We start from the raw sequence: 27,658 nt of genomic DNA, 5'->3' as shown, positions 1-27,658 counted from the left end.
TAATAAGAAAGTAGAGCGTCGAAACTTAAAAGTCTAAAAACTAAAAATTAAAACTTGCGTCTAAAGGTATTAAGGCTTAAAGGAATTCTATATCCAAAACGGCAATAACTTAAAAAGGCACTAAAACTTATTTAAAACTAAAGTGATAAGCAACGTCGTAAAATTCTAAAGCGTCTAAATCTTAATCTAAAGAAAAAGTACTTAAGGGATTTTATGGTAAAGCCTAAAAATCTAGAGATATAAAAGTTTCTACGGAAAAAACTAAGTTTAAAACTAATTACGAACGAAAAATAAACAAATTACGAATTAAACGTTAAAAAAATACAATTTATAAAAAGAGACAAAAAATGATAAAATTACTTATTTTTATAAAAATATTATTTTTATATTATTATTTTATAAAAGTATTAATTATAATTATAAAAACTTAATTAAAACTAATTTAAATAAACTTAAACTAAATATTATTTAATTAAAACCCTAAATAATAACTTAATTAATAATAATAATTATTAAACGTAAACCCTAATCGTACAGTCAAAGGTAACAGACCTGTCACCTCAGCTCATGCGATCGCATGAGTTGAGGGTTTTAAAGCCATGTGGTCGCATGGACTGCAAATCCATAGATGGATTGGACTTTAATTCGGGTTCGGCCCAGTTTTAGTATTTATATATATATTTATTTTATTTAAATTTATATAAAATAATATGTAATAAAAACTTATATTTAAAAAAAATTTACTTATTAGTTTTAATTTTTAACAAAAGAAATAAAAATAAAAAAAATAAACTTTTTTAATTCAAACACTTAAAAATATAGAAATATATTTTTCTTTTTATGTTTTTATATTTTTGTATTTTTTAACAAAATATTTTTACAAAATAAGAAATATTATATTTTTACAAAAATTTCTTAAAAACTATTTTTTTTTTATATAGCGTTTCGCTTTCGTCTTCCCCGGCAGCGGCGCCAAAAACTTGATGTGTGCAGCGGTGTATACAAAATACTATTATTTTTATTACGAAATACGATACAAATTACACAAGTTTTAATTATTTATTTATGGGATGTACCTAAACCTTGCTACAACACTATAGGCAGTGTACCTAATCATAGAGTAGTATAGTTTTTAGTAAGTCCGGTTCATTTCACAGGGAGACGGCTTATTTTATACTATATTTTTATATAACTATATTTGTACAAAATATAAATATATATTACAATTATTATTATTATAAAAGGGGGGTTTTACCATTTAATGACTGGTTTGTCGATTTTTAATAAAGCGTAAAGATAAATGACGAAATAATTAAAGTGCGTAAAATAAATAACAATATTTAAATGACGATATATAAAATTGCGAATTATAAAATGACAATAATTAAAAGTACGATGAGAAATACAATAAAAGAATTATGCTTATTTAAACTTCCGTAATCATGATGTTTGACATTTTGATTTTAATTTATTACTCTGGGTTAATTGTCCTTTGTCCTTGATTATTTGAAACCTATCTGGTTTTTGCCCATAATAGTCCATCGGTCATAATTATAAAATGCGCGTCAAATTAACCTTATTCTCGAAGTCAAATATTCTAACTAATTAGGGATTCAAACTGTAACAAGGTTTTAATACTTTGTTAATAATTACACCAGGTTATCGACTGCGTGTAATCCAAGGTTTTAATACTTTGTTAATAATTACACCAATTACCCTTGTATGTAATCCACACCTGTTTTAATTAGTCCATGATATATTAATTTATCCACTTGGCCAGAATGAATAATCAATTACCTAACCCAATTGATTAATTAAATGATTGTAAAAGATGTCGTATAAACGTCACTAAATAGGACCTTCATAATCATTTAATAATTATTAAGTTAATTAATTTGAAGATAGGTTCGACAGATTCCAATGAGTTGTCGCTCAATTAGACAATACCCCCCATCTATTAATAGTCATAGTCCAATGTCCACAAGTGTCGGTCTTTTGTCCAAACCCTAATTATGGTACAAAATCTAATAACCCCATCTTAATATTTAGCCCAACATCACGATTACTTCAGCTCAAATAAGCATAATAATAACTTAGATACGAGACATTAATTTAAAAAGGAAGAACATAGCTTACAGTGAGTATTAATCGCGTAGCGTTACACGGACAGAGTTTCGACTTTAAAAACCTTAAAACATTTCTTACATTAACCCAATTATTATTAAACTTAATTTAAACTTTAAATTATAAATATAAATATATATAATTCTTTACAGAGGAAGAAAGAAAATTGATGTGTGTTAAACTCGTCCGAAAATTGCTGAATTTATAGACTTGGCCAGGAATCTGAAGCCATGCGATCGCATGGGATTTGCTCTTCCAGGCCATCCGATCGCATGGCCAGCTAGATTAGGATATTTTCTTTTGCAAAACGTGGGCTGCTCGATTTTTATAATATATAATATAATATATATAATTTTATATAATTATATATATATTATATTATATTCTTGTGCGTAGTTGACTCGTAATTTTAGCTCCGATGTCTTGCTCGTTTACGCCCGATTTATGTCTCGGTTCCGGATTTTCGAACGTGTTTTTGTGTGCTTAGATATCTTGTACTTTGCGTTCCGCGACTTGTACTCTTGTAATTTTTAGACGTTTCTAATCAATAAATTGAACCACTTGGATTGTATCTTGTACATTTGAGCTTTTTGATCATTTGCGTCTTCAAATCTTCATTTGCATCTTCAGTCTTCGCACTTATTTATTTAAACAAAAATTACATAAAAATAGAACAATAGCAACTAAAAACTTTACATATTAGAAGGATATTGTGCCTAAATATATGTTCATTTGGAGCACTATCATAATTCATGAGTTGTTAATAAATAATCCTCTCATTGTTAGATTCTATGGTAGTATCGTATATTGACTTCCATAGTTCCATATTAGAATTTCATAACATCGCTTAGTGTCAGTATCTTATGACTCATTAATCAGTTATGTTCACCTTATCTTATGAATAGTTAAATTACTCTTACTAACATTTAAACTCGGATAGTTGTAATTAAGCTTCTAGTTGCGTTTGTGGTTTTATTATATATTTCAGGATAGAAACCAATGATTATTCTTGAAGGGTGTTCTTTCATTTGACCAGGTGTACCAGTCAATTTATTCCACGTTTTTTCTCAAACTTAAGTTTTTAATATGAAAAAGGTGAGCTAGTGTTATTCAAGAAGGGTGTCCGCACGACGTTTTGTGATCTTGTTTTTCCGCAACATAACGACGAGTTCATTCTGATACTTAAAAAAGGTTATCATATCGAACCGGGAGATATGATGATGTAGGGTTTAATAAGGGTTTGTACATGGCCCTTACACGCAAGCTACCTAAAACCTTAGTTTATGCTTTTTGAATATAGGTTATAAACCTACATCAAAGACCACCACATGGACCTCGTGTGGTTTCTCTCCTATGCTTACTTCCTTTCCTATGATGGTCTATACAATCGGTAATTACTTTCGGGTTATTTACTGTATGGTTACTATACAGGTACTTTCCCTTTTGGTCACATGATTCCAGTCATTCGACAGGAGAATGCAACATTTAACCACTCTTTTAAGATTTGCATCTCAACTTGGGTTATTAACGATTTACAGAACTGAGTGTAGAATCATGTAGTCATCAAAACTCACATATTCATTTCACACAAACATGTATTTATCCTTCGGTAAATATATGATTGATCATTCTATACTAGCTTAGAGCTTATAATAATAGCTATTTTCTTGAAAAGTGATATGCACACACTAATTTTTGATACATACACACTTTTATCATAAAATTTACAATTATATCTTTAAGTTTATCTAGGAAATTGAACTTACATTATTCTAAGTAAGAGTATAATAGTAAATTAGGTGTGTATGGATTAAAAAAGAGTGTGAGTATCACCTCCATTTTTTTGACAAAGTCTTAAAGAGTATTACTTATCTTTATTCATTTTAAATTGAAATTTTAATATTAACAAGAATAAAATCATTATATGTTGTTGCGGAAAATCATTTTTGTAACCATACATTTCAGTATATGTATGAAATATTTATTAATAGTTCATAATTAAAATATGCATATCAATATTGTCGATTTTCACAAAGATATATGTTTTCCATGAAGCTACTTTACTCGCAGTGAACCTAAATTAGAAACCATTTGATTAAACTGTTAGCATATAGAATTAATGTAACACCGGCCATTTTTTTTTTTTTTTTTAAAACACAGCGGAAGACTTTATTAGCAAACACACTATAAGTCACGTCATTACCTTAATCTGAGTAATTAAGTTTAAGTTTACAAAACGGTGTTACGTTATTACAAAACATTATTTATACAAAAGTCCACATCAGAGTTGGGTTGTCAAACATGTCTCCTGCAACAACACCCATCCCTACTAGCAGTACCTAAACCTGCAAGGGGAGAATATGTGGGGGATTAGCGCACCGCTAAGTGAATGGAATCTATCTAACAGATATAGCTTAAGCCACACACAAGCTATGTACATCAACAATACTTGCTAACTACCAACTAGCATACAATAAGACAATACGAGGATCGGCGGCTTGTACGAGCACACGACTCTCAGCTGATCGGGCCTGAGTCTACCGATAGTCCCTGCTACTCAATTCACAGTATAGTTATCCAGATGCAGGGGGTGCATCGTTCACACTATACTCACAATCAGTAGCCTATGGACCCAACCTCCCCTAGGCACGGTTGACCTCATACGGACTCTAACCTCACCTAAGCACGGTCTCGAGTCCCCAGTCTCCCTAGGCCCGACTGGTGCCATTCACACAGTGTACACATAATTCACATACAACATCAGGCATACTATATTATTCTAACATGGCAATTTCTACACTATGCATGGTAAAAGAGTCAACCACAGTAGCATGGTATGCTACTTAAACTCTATCCGGAGATAGACCCACTCACCGATTACCAGCTACAGCTCAGTTATCTTACTTCTGAGCTTTTTCCTTGTTCTTATCACCTGAGAACAACACAACGAAGTCAATATACATATCTCAATCAATAGTATAATCAAATCATACTATAAACTAGGTCATAACACCATATATTCATAATTTTATGAATCTACATCATGACTCCATTCAATAATGGCATACAGGTGCGTGCAAAACACGACATACACACTAAAACTCCTTTTCTGACCCAAAAATAGTTTGATCTAGTTTCTTAAAAGTTCACCATTGAAAAGTATTCTTTATTACGATTCTAACGATAGTTTATTCATCAAAAACGGAGTTACGTTTTGAAAGTTACGCCCGTTTCAATTTCATAAAAGTACTGTAGCAAATAGTGACACTGTAGCAAATAGTGACAATGTAGCAACTCGGTACTGTAGCAACTCGGGTAATGTAGCAACTCGGTACTGTAGCAACTCGGTACTGTAGCAAATAGTGACACTGTAGCGAATAGTGACACTGTAGCGAATAGTGACACTGTAGCAACTCGGGTACTGTAGCAACTCGGGTACTGTAGCAACTCGGGTACTGTAGCAACTCGGGTACTGTAGCAAACTGGGTTTCGAACCAATTTCGCTGATTTTGATGATTTTTTGCCCAAAACTCAATTTTTAAGCGATTTTGAACAAATTTTAAGCACAAGAAAGATACTAAACATATATATAAGCTATTTCTAACATCAATTAAGCATATCTAACACATTTAAGCAAGAATCAAACCCAAAATCATACTTTTTACTCAAGAACATAAAAACCCAATTTCTAACAATCAAAGCATGTATTCAACAAGACAAACCTGAGATGATGCTCACAATGATGCTAGAAATCAGTTTCTAAAGTCTCTTAATCCAATTTCAAGTTTAGATCATTTAGAGTTTGAAGAGGAGAAAGAGTTAGGTACGGGATGTTTTTAGAAGATTCAAGAAAATAAAGGAAATAACTCATTTCTTGCTTTTATATATAGGTTAAATACAATACCCCATCACACACGGGTATTTACCAGTTATCTGATATCCTTTCGTATCTCCTTAGGCGGTCCTAACGGAGTCCAAATTAAATAAACCAACCTGTTCTGGGACCCTTGTCACAAACTGGTCTTAACCCCATATTCAATTAATAATAAACATATTATTAAAATAAAAGCATAATTTAAACACGATTATAAACCTAAGGGCAATTAAGTAATCTTACTTCTAACCCCGGTTTCAGTCTGTTACAAATCCACCCCCCTTAAAGAGATTCCATCCTCGGAATCTGGTCTTGCTCAAACAGATGAGGGTAACGGTTCTTCATCAACTCTTCTGTCTCCCACGTCAAGTTAGACCCTAAGCTGTGTTTCCATTCTACTAAAACCATCGGGATCTTTTTCTTTCTTAACTCAGTAACCTTTCTGTCGACCACTCGAATAGGTTCCTCAATCAACTTGCTACTCAAATCAACTTTCAAATCTACCAGCGGTACGATTTGTGTCTCGTCATCGACTTTACACTTACGCAAATAACACACATTGAATGTATTATGAATACCGGCTAATTCTGGCAGAAGATCTAACACCACAGTCTGATCATTCAACACTTCACTGATCGGAAACGGACCAATAAATCTCGGTGCTAACTTACCACGTTTACCGAATCTGATAACCCCTTTCCACGGTGAAACTTTCAGATACACTCGTTCACCCACATTAAAGGTTACCGGACGTCTACGCGGATCAGCATACATTTTCTGCCTATCTCTAGCGGCTTTCAACTTTTCTCTCGCAATTGCAACTTTTTCGGCTGTCATTTGAACAATTTCGGGACCTGCAAACTGTTTCTCCCCGGCTTCTAACCAACAATTCGGAGTTCTGCAACGACGACCGTATAACATTTCATAGGGCGGCATCCCTATACTCGAATGATATGAATTATTATACGCGAATTCGACCAACGGCAAATGTGTATCCCACGAACCACCGTATTCTAACACACAAGCCCTTAAAATATCCTCCAAAGTCTGTATCGTTCTTTCACTCTGTCCGTCTGTCTGAGGATGATAAGCTGTACTTAAATTCACACGTGTACCCAGATTCTGTTGAAGACTATTCCAAAATTTTGACACAAATCTGGAATCTCTATCTGAAACGATCGATAACGGCACACCATGACGACTAACTATTTCTTTCACATACAAATCGGCTAACTCACTTAACGAAGCTGTTTCACGAGTAGCAATAAAATGAGCACTTTTAGTTAGACGATCCACTATTACCCAAATCATATCATGTCTTTTCTGATTTCGAGGTAATTTGGTCACAAAATCCATCGTTATATGTTCCCATTTCCACTCTGGAATCTGTAACTGACGTAACGAACCATAAGGTTTCTGATGTTCTGCCTTCACTTGAGCACATATATGACACTTTTCGACATAACGGGCGATATCTGATTTCATTGTTGGCCACCAATACATTGTTTTCAAATCATGATACATCTTATTACTACCCGGATGTACTGTCAATCTGGATTTGTGAGCTTCCGTCATGATTAAATCCCTCAAATTTCCAAGCTTAGGCACCCAAACACGATTGTTTAAGGTCTTTAGTCCACGTGAGTCATCAATTAAGTTCACCTTTCGTTTGGTCATTTGTTCAGATTTAATATGTTCGTCCTCTAAAGCACAGGCCTAAATGGTTTTTAAGCTGTTAATCAAATCTGAAGTTATATTCAAACGAAGAAATTTCACATTTTCACTTGACTTTTTACGACTTAGCGCATCTGCAACCACATTTGCCTTACCCGGATGGTATTTAATTTCACAATCGTAATCTTTGATCAACTCTTGCCATCGTCTCTGACGCATATTCAATTCTTTTTGTGAGAAGATATACTGCAAACTCTTGTGATCTGTACATATAACACAATGGGTTCCATACTGTGATGACCCGGAGATTTCCGAACAAATTTAAACTTTAACCTTTATATATATCCGACACGATAAGCAAATCTGTAATAATTGAGTCTCGAAAGTTTTAAAATTATATTCATTTAATTAAATACCCTTTGACCATGCCTAACGATTCACGAACAATTATGTGTAAATAAATATATATGCATATACATGTGTGCTTATTAAATTGAGATATATTAATAAAACATTGAACGGATTGGTTAATATGAATATAAGCTATGAGATCTTTTTTTTTGAACTTGGAAATGCTATCAAGGTATTGAATGAATAATATGTTACATAAACATATTTGTTCGGTGTAAGTTTATCGACGAGATTAAAAGATAATATCAAATGATTGAATTATCGGATACATTGAACTATGATTATGAGTCTCTGTTATGAGGTCCACTTTGAATTAGAAAACCCTTACTTTTAACGGTATTCGGAATATTTGGAAAAGTGATTGTATATAAGAACAAAAGTGTTAATTATTGGGGATTAGACAAAAGTTGGTGGAGGATTGAATTTCATAACCCTTGTTATTTGATTCGATCGATACTAAGTTATTTTATTTAGAAAGGTTAAGGAAACTAAAATAAACGTTAGCATATAAAGGAATTACAGGTTTAGAGTGTAAATGTTACGTGTTATAATATTTCCTAAACGAATTTAAAATAAACTTTGAACTATTATTAGTTTTCAAAAACTAATTATTATATTATTATATTAATACTTCCATGATATACAATATGTACAAGTTTATATATTTTAAATAAAAATATATTTATATGTTACAAAAAGATGAATTACAATATCAAACTAGTCATAAAACGTTTTGATTTAAATTAATATTATTATATATGTTTTGATAAATAATGAGACTAGGATTTATAAAAGGAAATGACCAAAACACTCAAAAGATTAAGTTACACTTTGAGTGGGTTAGTTTTTAATTAATTTAAGTCTAGTTATTAATAAAGGTACATGTCACAAAACGTTTAATTTAAAATAAAATATTTTGACAAACAACGAGTCACTGATTTATAGAAGTAAATGACCACAACGCTCAATTTTATAAGTTATATTTTTATAAAGGAAATTTATTGATGAGTAAGTCTAATTTTTGTAAAAGGTACACGTCACGTAACGTAAAAGGCTAGTTTTCTAAACGTACGAAAGTGCGCCCGAAAAACCGAAAGTGGTACATGAGTCGTGAGACCACGACCGTGTCATTTTTGTAAAAATTATATTTTTACCATGAGCGTAAATATAATATAATATTTAATTAATTATATAAATATAATATATTAAAAAAATCTATATATTAAAGATGTAAACGTCCATGTTTTTAGGCGCACATTATGGTTCTTTTTCTTTAATCACTCCGCAACTTTAGTGTTAATGGGGTCCGGTTCAGGGCTATAAAGCTCGAAGTTTTACGTAGCCATTTCATTCATTCATCTATCGTCTCATACTCTCTCTATATTATATATTTATATTTATATTATGATTATTATTAATATTAAGATTAATAATATTAATCTTATTATTAGTATTTAGTATTATTAGGGAGCGATAATATGAGTATTATACATAAAATATTACGACGAGGTCATGAGCGGGTCATTTCAAGACAAGTTTTATGAGTAGGATAGGGCTAAGGAAATTATGAGTTATGGCTATGGAGGTGATGGGTATGGTTCATGGGTATGCCCGTGAGGTCAATTTAGTGTTTGTCATCTCCGTTGCGTCTACGTACCTTTCCTACAATATTGAACCTCAATATTGATACGTGAGCACTCATAACTTAACTTTTATTTATCAATAGTGTATCCCTGACTAGTGCTCGAGAAAATAAAATTATGCATGCTTGTATATTTTATATTGCCCCTAGATAGGTTATGTTGAATCTTAAAGGTTGTTATACTAGGGATGAGATAAGATATAAGATATGCATGTCGTTGGAAAGCTAGCGAAAAATTAAGAACTTTTCCTTTAGATGTCGAATCGTTCCGATGAACGGATTAGAAGTTATAGCCATTTGAAATTGTGTAAAAATGATTATTATTATCGTCGTTCTAAATTTTAAAACTATCAATTTTATTAAAGTTATCATTTTGATAAAATATCATTATAATTATAAAATATCATTACTATCACCATTTTGAGTAGAATTATTATTTTAAAGTTAATATTAAAAAGTATCGTAAATTATCATAATTAGAATTATCACTTATATATATATATATATGTATATATATATATATATATATATCATTTTTAGTAAATATAGATAATGATATTTTTATTAATAGAATGATATTAATTATTATTGCAAAATAATATAACTTTTACTTATTATTATCAATGTTGTTTTATCAAATAAATATGTAATACAAAGATATTTTACTACGTATATTATAATAATCCCTACCATATTATTTTTATGACACTAAATAAACTTTATAAATTTTATTATTTAATATATATAAAAGTATCATTTATTATATAAACCTTAATATAGAATTTTATGTATTAATAAATGAATTATGTTATTTACTCTAATAAATCTTTTAAAATATTTAATAATATAAAACGACGATATTTAAACCATATAATAATCATGTAAAAACTTTGGAAATCATTTTGAGTCAAACTGACTTTTATTAACTTTTGCATATTAGCCTCGAGCATTAGGATTGTGGTACACTATGACTTGACTTAATTTATTAAACAAATATTGACAAATACACGAATATATATAATTACTATAGGTTCGTGAATCCGAGGCCAACCTTACACTTGTACAATGATGTTATATGTATTTTTACTACAAAATACAGTATGTGAGTTTCATTGATCCCCTTTTACTCTTTACATTTTTGGGGCTGAGAATACATGCAAATGCTTTAGTAACTGTTTCACAATAATTATATGCGTGAGTTTCATTTGCTCCCTTTTTAAATGCTTTTGCAATATATATTTTTGGGACTGAGAATACATGCGCTGCTTTATAAATGTTTGACGATATAGACACAAGTAATTGAAACTACATTCTATGGTTGAATTATCGAAATCGAATATGCCCCTTTTTATTAAAGTCTGGTAATCTAAGAATTAGGGAACAGACACCCTAATTGACGCGAATCCTAAAGATAGATCTATTGGGCCTAACAAACCCCATCCAAAGTACCGGATGCTTTAGTACTTCGAAATTTATATCATGTCCGAAGGAGGATCCCGGAATGATAGGGGATATTCTTATATGTATCTAGTTAATGTCGATTACCAGGTGTTCACCATATGAATGATTATTTTTGTCTCTATGCATGGGACGTATATTTATGAGAACTGGAAATGAAATTCTTGTGGTCTATTAAAATGATGAAAATGAAATGATTACTATAAACTAATGAACTCACCAACCTTTTGGTTGACACTTGAAAGCATGTTTATTCTCAGGTTTGAAAGAGATCTTCCGCTGTGCATTAGCTCATTTTAAAGATATTACTGGGAGTCATTCATGACATATTTCAAAAGACGTTGCATTAATGTCGTTGAAGTTCATTAAAGATTATTATTAAGTAAATGACAGATTAGGTCATTTATAGTTTGGATATTATGAAATGGTATGCATACATGTCAACTTTCGATGTAATGAAAGATTGTCTTTTAAAAATGAATGCAATGTTTGTAAAATGTATCATTTAGAGGTCAAGTACCTCGCGATGTAATCATATGTTATTGTATTCGTCCCTATGGATTGGGTCGGGTCGTCTCACATACAAATAGTGTCTCCACAGTTTCAAAGCAAACACTACTGCAGCCATTTCAAGATCATGCACTGGATAATTCTGCTCATGAACTTTCAACTGTCGCGAGGCGTATGCGATTACTTTATCTCTTTGCATTAATACACAACCCAACCCAGCATATGATGCATCACAGTATACCACGAAGTCGTTTGAACCTTCTGGTAAAGCTAACACTGGTGCCTGACACAGAAGCTGTTTCAAAGTTTGAAAAGCCTTTTCCTGTTCATCAGTCCATCGAAAGGCTACATCTTTACGAGTCAACTTAGTCAACGGACCTGCTATTTTCGAGAAATCTTTGATAAATCTGCGATAATAACCGGCTAAACCCAGAAAACTCTTAATCTCAGTCGGAGTCTTCGGAGAATTCCAATTCATTACCGCTTCTATCTTTGTCGGATCAACTTTTATACCCTCGGCACAAATCACATGACCTAAAAACTGCACTTCACGTAACCAAAATTCACACTTTGAAAATTTTGCAAATAGTTGTTCACGTTTCAACAAGTTCAAAACCTGTCTCAGATGTTTAGCATGTTCACTTTCGGTCTTTGAATACACTAGTATATCGTCTATAAACACAATCACAAACTTATCTAAGAACGGACGACACACTCTATTCATTAGATCCATGAAGATTGTTGGCGCATTCGTCAACCCAAACGGCATGACAAGAAATTCATAATGACCATACCTTGTTCTGAACGCTGTTTTCGGTATATCTGATTCAGCAACACGAACCTGATGATATCCGGATCGTAAGTCTATCTTAGAAAAGAATGAAGCACCCTGTAACTGATCGAACAAATCGTCTATTCGAGGTAATGGATACTTATTTTTCACTGTTCTTTTATTCAATTCACGATAATCAATACACATACGCATTGACCCATCTTTCTTTTTAACAAACAATACCGGAGCACCCCACGGTGAGGAACTCGGTCGGATAAACCCACGATCTAATAACTCTTGAATCTGTGACATCATTTCACGGACTTCAGATGGTGCTAGTCGGTATGGAGCTTTTGCAACTGGAGTTGTTCCAGGAACCAACTCAATCTTATATTCGACTTCCCTTACCGGTGGCAGACCTGGTAACTCATCTGGGAACACTTCGGGAAATTCTGATACTATCGGAATATCAACCACTGTTTTCTTTTCTTTCTTCGCATCAATCACATATGCAAGAAATGATTCACAACCCTTTGCCATCGACTTTTTCGCTTTCATCATGGTTATCAACGGAAAATTATACCCTCCCCTTTCCCCTCGGGCCACAACACGGGTTCCATCGGTCGAACGAAAGGTAATCACTTTCCTATCACACTTAATATTAGCCCTAAGCGAGCTCAACCAATCCATTCCTAGTACTACATCAAAGCTATGAATAGGTAACACTAAACAAGTCACCGGGAAAGACTTCCCTTCGATTTCTATACAAACCCCAGACACATATGTTGTGATGGGTATGATCTTACCATCGGCTACTTCTACACTAACCGGCTTGGGTAACACAGTAACTGGTAATTTCAACTTAGCACAGAAATCTAGGGACATAAAACACCTATTGGCACCACAATCAAACAATACACGAGCAGGTATTGAGTTGATTAGAAACATACCGGTTATCACTTCGTCGGCGGCCACAGCATTCTCAACCGACATCTGAAAAGCTCTAGCCTCTGCTGTTGGAGGGTTCTTCCTCTTCTGCCCACTTGAGGCAGTTGAACCTACGACTGATGCCGAACGCGCCCCTGACCCTGCCCCGGAACTACCACTCTTCGACGGACAACTAACTGCACGATGCCCTGGTTTGTGACAAGTCCAACACACACTATTCGGATACGGACATGCTGAAGACTCATGTCTAACAACACCACACTTTAAGCATCTTCTTGTAGCCTCAGAACATTGACCACTGTGAGAAGATCGACACGTGTGACACCAATTCCTATTACCTGCTCCAGACACAAAACTACTCTGACCACTTTTACCCTTCAATTTAAACCCACTAGACTTCTTGGGTTTAGATCCTGATTGACCAGATACTTGCCCACCTCGTTGTAGCACATTACTAAACATTCTATTTCTGGCGGCCTGAACATCACTTTCTACCATCTTAGCCATCACAACAGCTTGAGACAACGATGTAGCTGTTCTAACAAAAGTTCGGTACTCTGGCAAAATGATATTAACAAAATGCTGGATACGAGACGCTTCGTCTGGCACCCATTGTTGTACAAACCTCAGTTTATCCATAAACTTCTCTACTATCTCATCGATCGTCATTTGAGGTGTCATCTTCATTTCAAGAAACTCAGTCTTGATTCGATTCATATCAAACGGATTACAATACTGTTCACACACCTTTCCATAAAACTGCTCCCACGTGATCATACTCACTTGCTCCTTCGGTATACTGGAAATCACAGAATCCCACCAAATCATAGCCCTACCTTTCAACATTCGACTAGCATATGTTACTTTCAGCTCAGGTTCACACTGACACGCTTCAAATACCCTTTCAATTTCTCGCAACCAATTGAGAGTTATTGTTGGATCAGTACTTCCAGAAAACTCAGAGGGTTTGCAATCACGGAAGTTCTTATAGGTACACTTTTTGGGTGGTTGCATGTAAGGTTGTTGAAACATTTGCATTTAGTATGGGTTCATCATCATGGGATTTTGGTATGTAAAAGTGTTTGGTGGTGGCATATAATATTGGTTAGGTATTTGATTCTGAAGCTGGTTCTGGGGAACATTAGGTATCGTTTGGGATTGCACGGTTGGGAATCCAGGTGGTGTATCATCATTTCCAGAATGCCTCGCCAATTCAAGCTCATTAATTTTGTCCTCAGCCTCTTTTAGCTTGCTTTCTAACTGAAGGATGTAACTACTCTGATCATCATCCGACTCAACACCCTCTTCTGGTGCTCTGAATGTTCCGGGGTTGGATGGGTCAGTTGCGTTTCCATCAGCCATACCTGTGCTACAAAACAGCTCACACAAAAGCTTAGTGGATAACAGTTAGTTCAATCACAACTAACACACGTATATCCTATTTTCACTTAGCCCCCCACTCCCACAGACATGTTTGACTTGCCTCAGGGTTTGGGAACAAAATACGCGCACGTATTTGCTGCCAAACCATGCTCTGATACCAACTTGTAACATCACCATCAGCCCGTAGTATGATATTGTCCGCTTTGGACACAAGCCGATCACCGACGGGCTACCCGCGCACGAGTACAACCCCGGATCGCACTTCTACCTCACGGATTTGCTTCTCGGGTAAACACCCTCAAAACGCGTCATACCAGAAGAGGTATCCACACCCTTATAAGGAGTGCTTTGTTTTTCCTCTCCCACCGATGTGGGACGAGTCTGTTACAACTCTCCCCCCCCCTTCGGGACACTGCGTCCCCGCAGTGCAAATCGATGCGGGCCCCAGCTCTGATACCATAAGTAACATCACCATCAGCCCGTAGTATGATATTGTCCGCTTTGGACACAAGCCGATCACCGACGGGCTACCCGCGCACGAGTACAACCCCGGATCGCACTTCTACCTCACGGATTTGCTTCTCGGGTAAACACCCTCAAAACGCGTCATACCAGAAGAGGTATCCACACCCTTATAAGGAGTGCTTTGTTTTTCCTCTCCCACCGATGTGGGACGAGTCTGTTACAATTAACCTACAATATATCAAGCAAAGGCTCTCGATGTCGTTTCCTGCTGAAACCCTCTGCGTTTTGGGAATGTTTGTGTTAGTGGGCCACGTGTATTATTAGTTAGATCGTTGATGGTTGATATCCATATCCAAGATTTATTATTACCTAGCACTGTCAAAGACTTTTTAGAACCAGGATCATACGTGTACTTCACAAACCATACTTGTACTTCACAATTATATTTGTGTGTAGCTTTCAAATACCGACTCAGAAGTCAACATTCAGAAAACGTAATAATTATATGGGGCAAGTGTTAATTTAATTTTATTTTTTACCTGAAAAACCCCCTACTTAAATTGTTCAACCTCTTTAACTTTCAGTTTTCCATTGGCGTTCATGTACCATCGGCAACCTCTGGCAATTGATGTAAGCCTGTGTTCGCATGCTCATTCTTTTGCAAGATTCATGGTTTGCTACACTTCATTTATTGTTTAAATTCCTTTGATCTTGCAGATTCCTGCATAATCGGTGTGAGTTCGTAGTTAACTTCAACAAGTATGATGTTATCGATTGCTTTTTATTTTCCTTGGTTTTTGTTGTTCCTGGTTGTTTAGGAGTTGTTTCTGATTCAGTTTGAGCCTTCTTAAATTTTTTTCCCAGTTCTTACAATCTGTTGGCATGTTGTGTTTGTTTATGGTAGTAATTTTAGGTCATTTGGTTGTCATTGATGGTGTTGAATGTTAGATGTTAAATGCATGCTTTTGTTTAGCCTTCTTTTTTGTTGTTGTTGATAGTTAGTGTTGGTTTATATAATGTCGTCTAAAAATAAACGAAAGAGAGGCAGTTGTAGTGGTGTTCAGGCGGGTGATTCATCTATTGTTTATGGTGTTGGTTCGATTACCCCGTCTGAAGGGAGATCACCGTTTTATAACAATATCACGTAGTCGACTTAAAACAGTATCGTAATATTTGCATATCAAACATCCTGCTGTAAAAAATCGCAGCGCAGCGAAGCGCGCACCTCCTATTTCTAGTTTAATATATATTATATGAAAAATAAAAGATAAATAATACTTTAATCATATTTATTTTTGAGATTTATCACATTAATTATTAACACATAACCGTAATTAATAATGTTAATTAGAAGAAAATATTTAGTAAATAAATTTAAAAAAGAAAAACAATAAAAATATATTAAATAGTCACAATATTACAAAGACCAAACTTACACATGATTAGTCTCTTTGGCCTTGACTTTCTTTTTGTTTTCATAAATATTGTCCTTTAAGTATGCTAAACGACCTTTATCTCTAGATGATAATTCGTACATCACTATTTATAGTTATGCAATCACTAAATACACATTATAGTATTGTAAAGTACAAGAACGGTTGGTTGGTGATGTATGACTAAAAATGGTGTTATACGAATCACTACCCGTATAATTCTTTTATAAATAAATAAATTATTATTACTGTATTATTACTGTATTATTACAGTACTTATATTATTAATTTATTAATTAATTCTTTTATAAGTAAAAGAAAGAAAAAAAGAAAAACCCCTGTCTTAAACCTCTCTCTGAAAATCCTATCCTGTTATTCCAACCACCTCTCAATCCCAATTATCCAACCGGCGACGTCGTCCCACGGCGGCTCCACCGTAAAAACCTCATCGCCGCCGCAACTAACCGCCGGAACAATTTAACGATTACAATGGCCGCATCTCTACCTCATACTCTCTCTATACCTCGCAGTCAACACTCTTCAATTTCACATTTCAAGTCAGTAATATTTACCTGTATACATCTATAATCTTATATTATTTATACATTCATTCATATAGCTGTATCTATACTGAATATAATTATTTAACCAATCGTGCATCGTTCTGTACCAAATTTCATTGCTAGCAGAAATTGTACTATAAAATATTTTAAAATATTAGGTTTAGAAGAAGTAAATTATCTGATTTCCTGTAAGCATCTCTAATGTTATATTTATCTATACATTTATATAACTGTATCTATACTGAATTTAATTATTTAATCAATCGTGTATCGATCTGTTTTCTGGGTATACGAGAAGTAACCTTGTGTTGTAGGTCATGTGTTTGTGGCCTGCCTCTCTTAGCGAGAGGTTAGGAGTTCGACTCCCGTGGGGTGCAACATTGCATACAAGGTTGACCCTTTACCTTTGAATTCCACCCAAGGGTGCCTTCCGCACATCACGTTGCGGAGGCAGTGGGGAGTGGGGGTTTTACTGCCCATGCCCTCTGATTGGGCCGGGTTTCCTCGTGAGCAACAGTTTGGGGCGGGTTATGCAACTGTGGGAGATGAACGCGTGAGTGGTTAAGTCCCCTGTGTGATCCCGTACCGGTGTTCAAAAAAAATTAATATGTTTATTAAGAAAATGGGGTTTATAAAATTATATGTTGCAGTATATGATTGCTAACATGATTTACTACTCTAGTGAGCAGATTTTCGGTATATATCGATTTGATACCAATTTCAATAGCAAAAGACGAGTGAAAATAGTATGTCAAGGTATGTTAGCACCAAGAAAGTTTATGCAGAAAAGGAAAAAGGTTGAAGTTTTTGAGGATGCTGCTGATGAAGAAGATCAAAAGAACTGGAGAAAGATGATGAATGAGATCGATGAGGTGGGGTCCGCTGTTTCCGTACTCAGAACACGAAGGACAAAGAATCAGCCTCTTCCTAAAGACTTGGTTTTGGGAACCTTGGTTAGGTTTAAGCAGCAAAAGAAATGGAATATTGTTGCTGAGGTATATAATTATATATATTTCATCACATTTTCTACTTGGATTGTTCATTAGGTTTGATTATTATTATTATTATTTTTTAATTTTTTTTTTTTGCAGATTCTTGAATGGCTTAGAACGCAGCATTGGTGGAGTTTTAATGAAATGGATGCGTTGATGCTGATTACTGCTTACGGTAAAGGAGGAGATTTTAACAAAGCAGAAAGGGTTTTTAGTTATATAAACAAGATGGGGTATACACCGAGTGTTATATCTTATACTGCTCTTATGGAAGCATATGGAAAAGGTGGTCAGTCCAACAAGGCAGAAACGATATTCAGACGTATGCAATCTTCGGGACCCGAACCATCTGCTGCTACATATCAAATCATTCTTAAGATATTTGTCGAGGTAAGAAGTCTTACCTACTACTTTTTGCTGCTTTACAAGCAGGGTTGCAGAACTCGGAATTACTCGTCGAGTACTCGCTTTTTTCGTCTCGGGGAGTACTCGGTCAAACTTGCTCAAACTCAGTCAAGCTCGGTCAAAATTCAGACTTGGTAGTCAAACTCGTTCAAACTTGGTCAAAACTCGGCCAAAACTCGGGATTACTTGGAAAATCGGTCAAACTCGGGCAAACTCGGGCAAACTTGGGATTACTCGGGAAATCGGTCAAAATGGGTTGAAGTCGAACTTGGTCTACATCCGAGTACTCCCCTAAGATTCCGAGTACTCTTTAAAAGTCCCGACTGAGTACTACCCGAGTAGCGATTTTTGCAATCTTGTTTACAAGTTTGTAGCATTTGGTTTATTTAACACTCATGAAATATATACAACATTTTAGATTATCATAATTTTGAGGTAAAAAGATCAACGGCATACTATGTGGTGCTAATTGTCCAGTCAACATGAAACAAGTAGTTGTTCACTACTTATTTCTTGGGCCCCGCTTGTCTTACTATTTGTATTGATGGATTATGACTCTCATTGTTCGATATATGGATGTTGTAGGCGGACAAATATAAAGAAGCTGAAGAAATTTTTGAAACAATTCTCACCGATGAAGTTTCATCTTTAAAACCAGATCAACAAATGTTCCACATGATGATTTATATGTACAAAAAGGCCGGGAACAACGATAAGGCCCGAAAGCTATTTTCAATGATGAGCGAAAGAGGGATTCCACAAACATCAGTAACTTATAATAGTTTGATGTCTTATGAAACTAATTATAAGGAAGTTGCAAACATATATGATCAGGTAACTTAAAAAAGAAGCTATGTGTTTTCAAGTTTTCTTTTACATTTTTGCTTTTTGTAATTTTAATTGATTGTATATAGATGCAAAGAGCGAAGGTACGACCTGATGTTGTGAGTTATGCCCTACTCATTAGTGCTTATGGGAAAGCGCGTAGGGAAGAGGAGGCTTTAGCTGTTTTTGAAGAGATGCTAGATGCTGGTGTGAGGTATATATATATATATATATATATATATATATATATATATATATATATATATATATATAGTGGTAGGATCAAGAGGGAAGTAACCAATCGGGGGGAAGAGGGGGAAGCAAAAACTTTTTTTTTTTTTCGTTTTTTGAAAAAACTTTGTTCACGAACATTATAGATGAGATGAAAATATGAACATTTAGTAGAGACACTTTTTGATAAATGTTTTTATTTTGGCGGGAAAACGCTCGAAGAAGTAATATATAACAATTATCGTGTTTTTCGAGCGTATATTGAGGTTTTAGCTATTGGGGTTTAGATATTAGGGTTTAGATATTAGGGTTTATAGGGTTTAGATATTAGGGTTTAGAAATTAAGGGTTTAGGGTTTAGATTTAGGATTTAGATTGAGTTTTTAACACGAACGGTTTAGAGTTTAGGGTTTAGGGTTTAGGGTTTGGTGTTTTGGGTTTATGGAATAAACCCAAAACACCAAACCCTAAACCCTAAACCCTAAACTCTAAATCGGGCTAAATTTTACTTCACAAAACATGGAAAAAAAAACGTTCATATTCTTCACGAACAATATTATCTTGAATGTTATTTTTTAAGATCGTTTTCCCGCCTAAATAATAACATTCATCACGAAGTGTCTCTTCTAAATGTTCATATTTTCGTGTGATCTTGATGCCGGGAAAAAAAAATTCCAAAAAAAACGAAAAAAAAATAATTTTGCTTCCCCCCGCTTCCCCCCGATTGGTTACTTCCCCATTGATCCTGCCCATATATATATATATATATATATATATATATATATATATATATATATATATATATATATATATATATTTGTGTATTTATATGTGTGTGTGTTTGTGTATATATGTGTGTGTGTGCGCGCGCGTTAAATTTATTTATTACTAGAAAAAATTATTTATTACTAAAAGTCAACATTGGTCAACGTCCAACTAGTCCCGACTCGCGAATTTTACGACCATGCTTACTGTATCTAAACCCAAATTGACCTGTTTATACATAAATGGTTCAGAGTTGCACCTCTATCAACACATCATTTTATCAATTTAAACTTGGAAACTATATCACTGCTTTATTTTTATTTCTTGTGTATATTTATTTGTTATTATTATAGGCCGACTCAAAAGGCGTATAATATATTGCTTGATGCGTTTGCAATATCGGGAATGGTGGAACAAGCGAAGATTGTCTTCAAAAGCATGCGTAGAGACAGGTAATAATAGTCCACGCAGAAAGATGTCAATTTCACGGGCTAACGTTATCGTTTTCAGCTAGTAATTGTAGGCCCCCCTTTCATTGTGTAAACGCAAGTGAGAATTACTACTAAAAAAATTAACTTTTTAAAAAACATAAAATTCAAAATTTCCAAAATACCATGCGTGTATAATAGTGAACATTACTGTTTACGTAGGTGTATTATGGTAATTTGACATGATTCACAGTTCATATAGTGGATAATTCATGTATAGTAATTCAAGTTTTCACATTCTAAAGGCGGAAGCTAACCCAAATCGCTTATATTTAATCTTTTTGCAGATGTACCCCTGATCTTTGTTCATACACAACTATGTTATCAACTTACGTGAACGCATCTGATATGGAGGGAGCCGAGAAATTTTTCACGAGAATAAAGCAAGATGGACTCGAACCTAATGTTGTAACGTATGGAACCCTAATTAAAGGTTACGCCAAGATAAATGATCTTGAAACGATGATGAAGAAATATGAAGATATGCAAGTAAATGGCATTAAAGCTAATGAAACTATCTATACTACAATCATGGATGCTTACGGGAAGAATAGAGACTTCGGAGATGCCATGATTTGGTTCAAAGAGATGGAATCTTGCGGAGTTGTTCCGGATAAGAAAGCGAAAAATATTTTGTTGTCTTTGGCTAAGACAGATGAAGAAAAAGCAGAAGCTTTTGAATTAGTTGGAAAAAGCAATCATTTTAATGATGAACATACTGTTATCAATGATGATATTCGTTTTGAAGATGATGATGTTGATGATGTCATTGATGATGATGAAGATGACATTGATGATGAAGATGAAAATCAGCAGGAAATTTCTTTCACAGATAAAAGGTCAATTGCAAGTGTATAATGAGGCGAATAGGCGATGGGATCATATATGCTAAACCTGTTGTGAAATTTTGAAGTTAGAGAGTTATGTATTTGTGTATAGTTTAGTGAAAATCATGTCAAACATGGGGAACTAGTAGTGTAAACAAGTCAAATCGAGTCAAGATGCATGTCCTTGGTTCGAATTAGGGGTGTTTGTTTTTGCGATTAGAACATATTTTGGGGAACTGATTTTATCAAAACACAAAAAATCTCATTTTAGCGTTTGGGAAAGATATGTTAAAAATTGATTTTTTGCGATTTTAGGTCTCCAAATCGTGATTTCCTTGCAGTAGGTGATGAGGTACTGCCTACAAAACGCAGTTCCCCAAAATATTTCACACCAATAAACATTACTATTTTACCCTTTTTATACTCTTTACAAAAGCATCTCTCTTTAACCCTACTTTTATTTCTTCTTTATTCCTACAATTTACTGCGCTAATTGCTTTTTGTCTACGGCTTAACGTATTTCTTATGCACTTTTAAATTCAGCATACACATTAGACAATTTCTTATATTAATGATGTGACCATTCATTATATTATACTATATACTACTACCTCCGTCTTATTCCAATAGTCCACAGACAAAAAACACGCAGTTTTAGAAAATCCCACTAACTTCATTTCTCCACCAATGAAATATCTTCTCTCTCCAGATCCACCAATGAAATATCTTCTTTTCTTTCTATTTATGGAAGTGGACTATCAGAATGGGACAGCCCAAAATAGAATAATGGCCTATTGGAATGAGACGGAGGTAGTAATTATTATGGACAAACACCCACCAATCACGCCCCGCCACACCATCAATATCACTGTTATACTGTAGCAGTACTGTAGCATTTTTTTTTTTTTTTTTTTTTTTGGCAAAATAGACTCAAATTTGATTTGCAACATATTTCCGGAACCATGATACAATCCTCTCTTGATGGTACTCAACTACAAATGTCAATAAACAAAAAAAGGTTAATGGTCGGTTAATTAAACTTTTTAAAAAATAGTTAATAATCGGTTAGTTGGCCGTTTTTAAAAAAAAGGTTAGCATCGGTTAATTGAACTTTTTAAAAAATGGTTAACATCGGTTAGTTGGCCGTTTTTAAAAAAAAGGTTAGCTTCGGTTAATTGAACTTTTTAAAAAATGGTTAACGGTAAGTTAATTGAATGTTTATAAAAAGGTTATAGGTAAAAAGGGTTATATTTTTATTTTTCATCACCTTTTTCAATATACTACATATTATTTGATTTTTTATCTTTTAAAAAACCTATTAAAATTATATGGACCATAAGGTTTTGACAAATAAGTAATTTGTTTATAAGCCTCAAAACTTAAGCATTGCAACCCAGACTGTAACATATATCCAGTTGTTTATGTATTTTTCATTTATATAGTAGAATATTACAAAAACAGTTGTCAGCCATTGCGTAAATGGTCTGGAAAGAGTGGACAACGTTGTCAGCCATTGCGTAAATGGTCTGGAAAGAGTGGACAACGTTTTGATGACTTTCAGGCAGAAAACTGTCTAACGATATAGTAGCGTTAAAATGACACAAATCCGCCGCGAAGCGCGGACCACAAATCTAGTTTTTATTCATTCTTGTGCATTATAGTAATTAATAATTTATATATACTTTGATGTATGTACTCCTACCTATGCCTATGTTATATGTTGACTATCATCTACGGAGTAATATTATTTTTATGTTATAATGTTATACGGAGTATTACGAGTACGATCTTTATCAATTACGAAGTAGTTGATTATAAAATAAATACAGTATCATGATAAATGTGTTGAAGAATGTATACAAGTATCTCATGTGTTATTTATTTATTAACTAGATTTGTGGTCCGCGCATCGCGGCGGATTTGTGTCATTTTAACGCTACTATATCGTTAGACAGTTTTCTGCCTGAAAGTCATCAAAACGTTGTCCACTCTTTCCAGACCATTTACGCAATGGCTGACAACGTTGTCCACTCTTTCCAGACCATTTACGCAATGGCTGACAACTGTTTTGTTAATATTCTACTATATAAATGAAAAATACATAAACAACTGGATATATGTTACAGTCTGGGTTGCAATGTTTAAGTTTTGAGGCTTCTAAACAAATTACTTATTTGTCAAAACCTTATGGTCCATATAATTTTAGTAGATTTTTTAAAAGATAAAAAATCAAATAATATGTAGTATATTGAAAAAGGTGATGAAAAATAAAAATATAACCCTTTTTACCTATAACCTTTTTATAAACATTCAATTAACTTACCGTTAACCATTTTTTAAAAAGTTCAATTAACCGATGATAACCTTTTTTTTAAAAACGGCCAACTAACCGATTATTAACTATTTTTTTAAAAGTTTAATTAACCGACCATTAACCTTTTTTTGTTTATTGACATTTGTAGTTGAGTACCATCAAGAGAGGATTGTATCATAGCTCCGAAAATATGTTGCAAATCAAATTTGAGTCTATTTTGCCAAAAAAAAAAAAAAAAAAAAAGGTGCTACAGTACTGCTACAGTAGTTGTTCAGTATAACAGTGGTATTGATGATGTGGCGGGGCGTGATTGGTAGGTGTTTGTCCATAGTTAGTGTATAGTATAATGTTTAGAATTTGGTGTAGTATATCTCGATCTATTTTATATTTGATAATAGTTTTTACATTTTATGAAAAAATTATTATTAAATCATTGTATATTATTTGTAAAAGAATGTCCTTATCGGTAACTTTGCATGTTAGATTATCAAATAATATGATTTTCCTAAACACTTGAAAAACTGATTATTTGATTATTGCGATATCAAACAGCATAATTAAATCCAAACACTATTAACTAAAATCACGTTTTGATACAGCTAATTATCTGATTCTGATTATTTAAGACGCATAATCAATTTTCAAAACGCAAATCCAAACACCCCCTTAGTGTTCAAACAAAAGCTAATCGCCTGAGATTGTTCACTAAGCTCATATAAGCTCAAATTTAAGTTCAATAAATTCACAACTAAAAGATTAACCCTTTTATACTTGAGATCTTTTTTATTTCTAATTGAGATCCGAGCGTTTGACTCGGACAATTTAAGCATGAATTACTAGCAATTCACCTGAAGTTAGATTCGGCCTTACAAATTATGTTCTTCAACCTTCATTGCAACTTCTAAAAGACCAGCACCAAAGAAATAGAGTAAAAAACAGCACAATAGAAACCTTCAATTTCTCTCATAATCTTATGTTGCAACATGTAATATATCAAACTCAGTTTACATAGCGCAAAAAGACACCATTTTCTTCACACCATACGAAAACTTAAACCTTCAAATAAACAACTAAACTGCCTTACAAAGTACAATCAAAGGACAACAGCAGACCACGATCAGAGAAGTTAAACTTACTCCCTTCAACCTAAACATAATCAGATTCGCAAACTATTGCTTCAAGAAGTATTCCAAATCAAAATCTTCTTCTTGGACTTCTTGATCGACGACCGTGAGGTGATCTGCTCACACATTAACAATTTAGCAAATTAGCTCCAATAACCCCAAGCGAATTGGTCCTATCAAAAACTAACTTTGAACTTTACAAATTTTCGCATTCATATAATATTGAAACTTCACTAAAGTAAAATAGAAATTAGGCTACACTAAGGTGCAATGATTGCACATCCATATACAGAAAAAAGAGTCCTAAACTGAATATACGTTAAACATCACACAAAATGATTGCTTTGAATTAGAATTAAAATTAAATATTAGCAAAAATTATTCCAATCAACAAACAGGAACACAAACCTCCTCCTATTGTTTCTCCTTCTGAAAGGACCTTTGCTGAATGCCCAATCAACGTTTACGATCTGAGTAAGCAGTTCACCACCATCCATTGCAGCTATAGCTTTCTCTGCTTCCTCGAAACTTTCATATTCAATCAGTGCATACCCCTATTAAAATAGGTTTGTAAGAGATATACATATATAAAAAATCAATTGAAATCAAATAAATATATTCCAGCGTTCACGGTTTACAAATTTCCCTACTTAATCAGTCTCTTCTTAAAAGCATTACCACTGTACAATACATAAGCATCTCATAATCACAATTAATACATTATAGTGTGTTGCTTACAAGTACTAAATTGATAAGTTATTTACATATTCAACCAGTAGGCAATATAACAATTTTTTTGTGAATACAAACATACAGACGGGGAGAACTACATCAGCCCGTCTATTGAACCATAATCAATTAATTCAGAAAACCACTATACCTTGACAAACCCAGTTCGACGATCAAGATTCAGATGCAAGTTCTTGATCTCCCCAAACTCTCCAAATGCATTTTGCAAGTCATCCTCTTGAGCTTCTTCATGGACCCCAGTAACCAGAATAATCCACCCTTCAATTGCTGCATATATTCATATTTGTCAAAATATTCATCATCACAAGTACTCTTGTTTTACAATTTATATACAAAAGGTACAGCGATTTGATATGTGTATTCCATACTAAGATTTGTCCAATTAACTATATGATTAAAACACAAAACAATGTATCACCCTAATGCATTAAATGTATTTTTAATGCAAGTGTAACATGATTACAAAGAACAAACTGTTGTTAAGAAGTGTATGCTAAAATTAGAGAATTTGAACGATTTTCAAAAATTAATAACGGTATTCCTTTAAAGCTTAAAGGGTGCTCAAGTAACACTTCATTAGCAAAACAGCAATGATATACGAAACCATAAATATATAAGTATGACTCATTTCAACCCAAAACCATTTTGACCCATTACCCAAACCTACCCAACCTGACCCGTTTGCCACGCATAAGTATGAGATACAACAATGTTGTTAGTGTTTCAAAAATCACGAATCAATTAAAGCGTAAACCCTAATAACCAACCCCTAATTTTCTGGATTCGTTACTGCAACGAAGCCCTAAAAAATATGCTAAAATCAACAAAACCCTAAACTAAACAAAAATTGATTACATACAACCACGTATACACAACTTACATCGTTCAGGGCCAGGGCCACCATCGGAATCAAGCGAATCAAAACGGCCAGACATACGATTATTACGTTCAGCATCAGTTTCTTCACGAAAACCACGACCTTTAGTTTTTTTAGGAGCAACAGAGCCGCCGGTGATGGCGGATTTAAGTTTAGGTATGTGAGCCGGTGATGATGATGCATCGACGTCAGCAGCGGCGTCTTCGTCCATGAGATCGTCATCATCGGGCTCGAAATCGAGTGCGTCTACTTCGGTAGCGGTTGCCATTTTGGTGAATTTAGGGGATTTTGCGGTGGCAAATGGATGAAATTGGGGTTTATAGTGATGATTCTCAGTGTTTTTTATCCTCACACTCTTTGCTACACGGGAGTTCAAGTAAATTGGTGTGAGGATCAAAAAACAGTGTGGGAGAATCATCCCTTTATAGGGTTGCAGTTTGATACGACAAAACCCCCAATTATATTATATTATATTATTATTATACTATACCTTATATTTAAAATACATACCAAAAATAAATGGGAGATGATTCTCACACACACTTTTTTGATCCTCACATACCAATTGAGTATTATTAGAAGAGTAAAAGGTTAAAATAGGTGCGTGAGGATCAAAAAAATGTGTGTGAGAATCATCTCCCAAAATAAATGGGAAGTGATATGTATCACTCAAAATAAATAGATACCTTATATCTAAAATACATACCAAAAATAAATAGTACATTCACAAGTTTCACAAACCACCCCCACTCTTTTACTTACTTACATTTTAGTCCTAAAAATCATAAAACAGTTACCTTCATG

The 27,658-nt window shown here is 33.9% G+C and overlaps 2 protein-coding genes across 3 annotated transcripts; one reads left to right on the top strand and one right to left on the bottom strand.

Moving 5' to 3' along the window:
- The first annotated feature begins 15,885 nt into the window (after window positions 1–15,885).
- Window positions 15,886–22,013, top strand: LOC139876518 (pentatricopeptide repeat-containing protein At3g59040-like). Of its 2 annotated transcripts, none has more exons than XM_071863853.1 (7): window positions 15,886–16,020; window positions 17,940–18,252; window positions 18,349–18,639; window positions 19,240–19,488; window positions 19,569–19,693; window positions 20,828–20,926; window positions 21,250–22,013. In XM_071863853.1, exons 2-7 carry the CDS (start codon window positions 18,016–18,018, stop codon window positions 21,818–21,820), a joined length of 1,572 nt encoding a protein of 523 aa, XP_071719954.1. In that variant the 5' UTR covers window positions 15,886–16,020; window positions 17,940–18,015; the 3' UTR covers window positions 21,821–22,013. The 2 variants fall into 2 exon arrangements, with proteins under 2 accessions (XP_071719954.1, XP_071719953.1); XM_071863852.1 differs by lacking the exon at window positions 15,886–16,020 and adding an exon at window positions 17,023–17,251.
- A 3,019-nt stretch (window positions 22,014–25,032) lies between these two features.
- On the bottom strand, window positions 25,033–27,159 carry LOC139877161 (RNA-binding protein Y14A-like). The gene is made up of 4 exons (XM_071864575.1): window positions 26,858–27,159; window positions 26,108–26,244; window positions 25,636–25,781; window positions 25,033–25,343 (listed from the first exon to the last, which is right to left on the bottom strand). The coding sequence occupies exons 1-4, from the start codon at window positions 27,120–27,122 to the stop codon at window positions 25,298–25,300; spliced, it is 594 nt and encodes a 197-aa protein (XP_071720676.1). The 5' UTR covers window positions 27,123–27,159; the 3' UTR covers window positions 25,033–25,297.
- Window positions 27,160–27,658: the final 499 nt, after the last annotated feature.

The sequence above is a fragment of the Rutidosis leptorrhynchoides genome, chromosome 11 (genome assembly GCF_046630445.1).
Source record: "Rutidosis leptorrhynchoides isolate AG116_Rl617_1_P2 chromosome 11, CSIRO_AGI_Rlap_v1, whole genome shotgun sequence".
NCBI classification, from domain to species: Eukaryota; Viridiplantae; Streptophyta; class Magnoliopsida; order Asterales; family Asteraceae; genus Rutidosis; species Rutidosis leptorrhynchoides.
Note: the sequence above shows the minus strand (reverse complement) of the source record. Positions and strands in the feature narration are given on the sequence as shown.

Bases quoted from the DNA above. Each gene is read 5' to 3' on its own strand.
- LOC139877161 (XM_071864575.1), bottom strand. From the start codon at position 27,122: ATGGCAACCGCTACCGAAGTAGACGCACTCGATTTCGAGCCCGATGAT. The intron at 25,782-26,107 runs GTATAGTGGTTT...CTATTTTAATAG, and splicing joins GTCGAACTGGGTTTGTCAAG to GGGTATGCACTGATTGAATA. The intron at 25,344-25,635 runs GTTTGTGTTCCT...ATGTGTGAGCAG, and splicing joins AGGAGAAACAATAGGAGGAG to ATCACCTCACGGTCGTCGAT.
- LOC139876518 (XM_071863852.1), top strand. From the start codon at position 17,184: ATGGCCGCATCTCTACCTCATACTCTCTCTATACCTCGCAGTCAACAC. The intron at 18,253-18,348 runs GTATATAATTAT...TTTTTTTTGCAG, and splicing joins AATGGAATATTGTTGCTGAG to ATTCTTGAATGGCTTAGAAC. The intron at 19,694-20,827 runs GTATATATATAT...TTATTATTATAG, and splicing joins ATGCTAGATGCTGGTGTGAG to GCCGACTCAAAAGGCGTATA.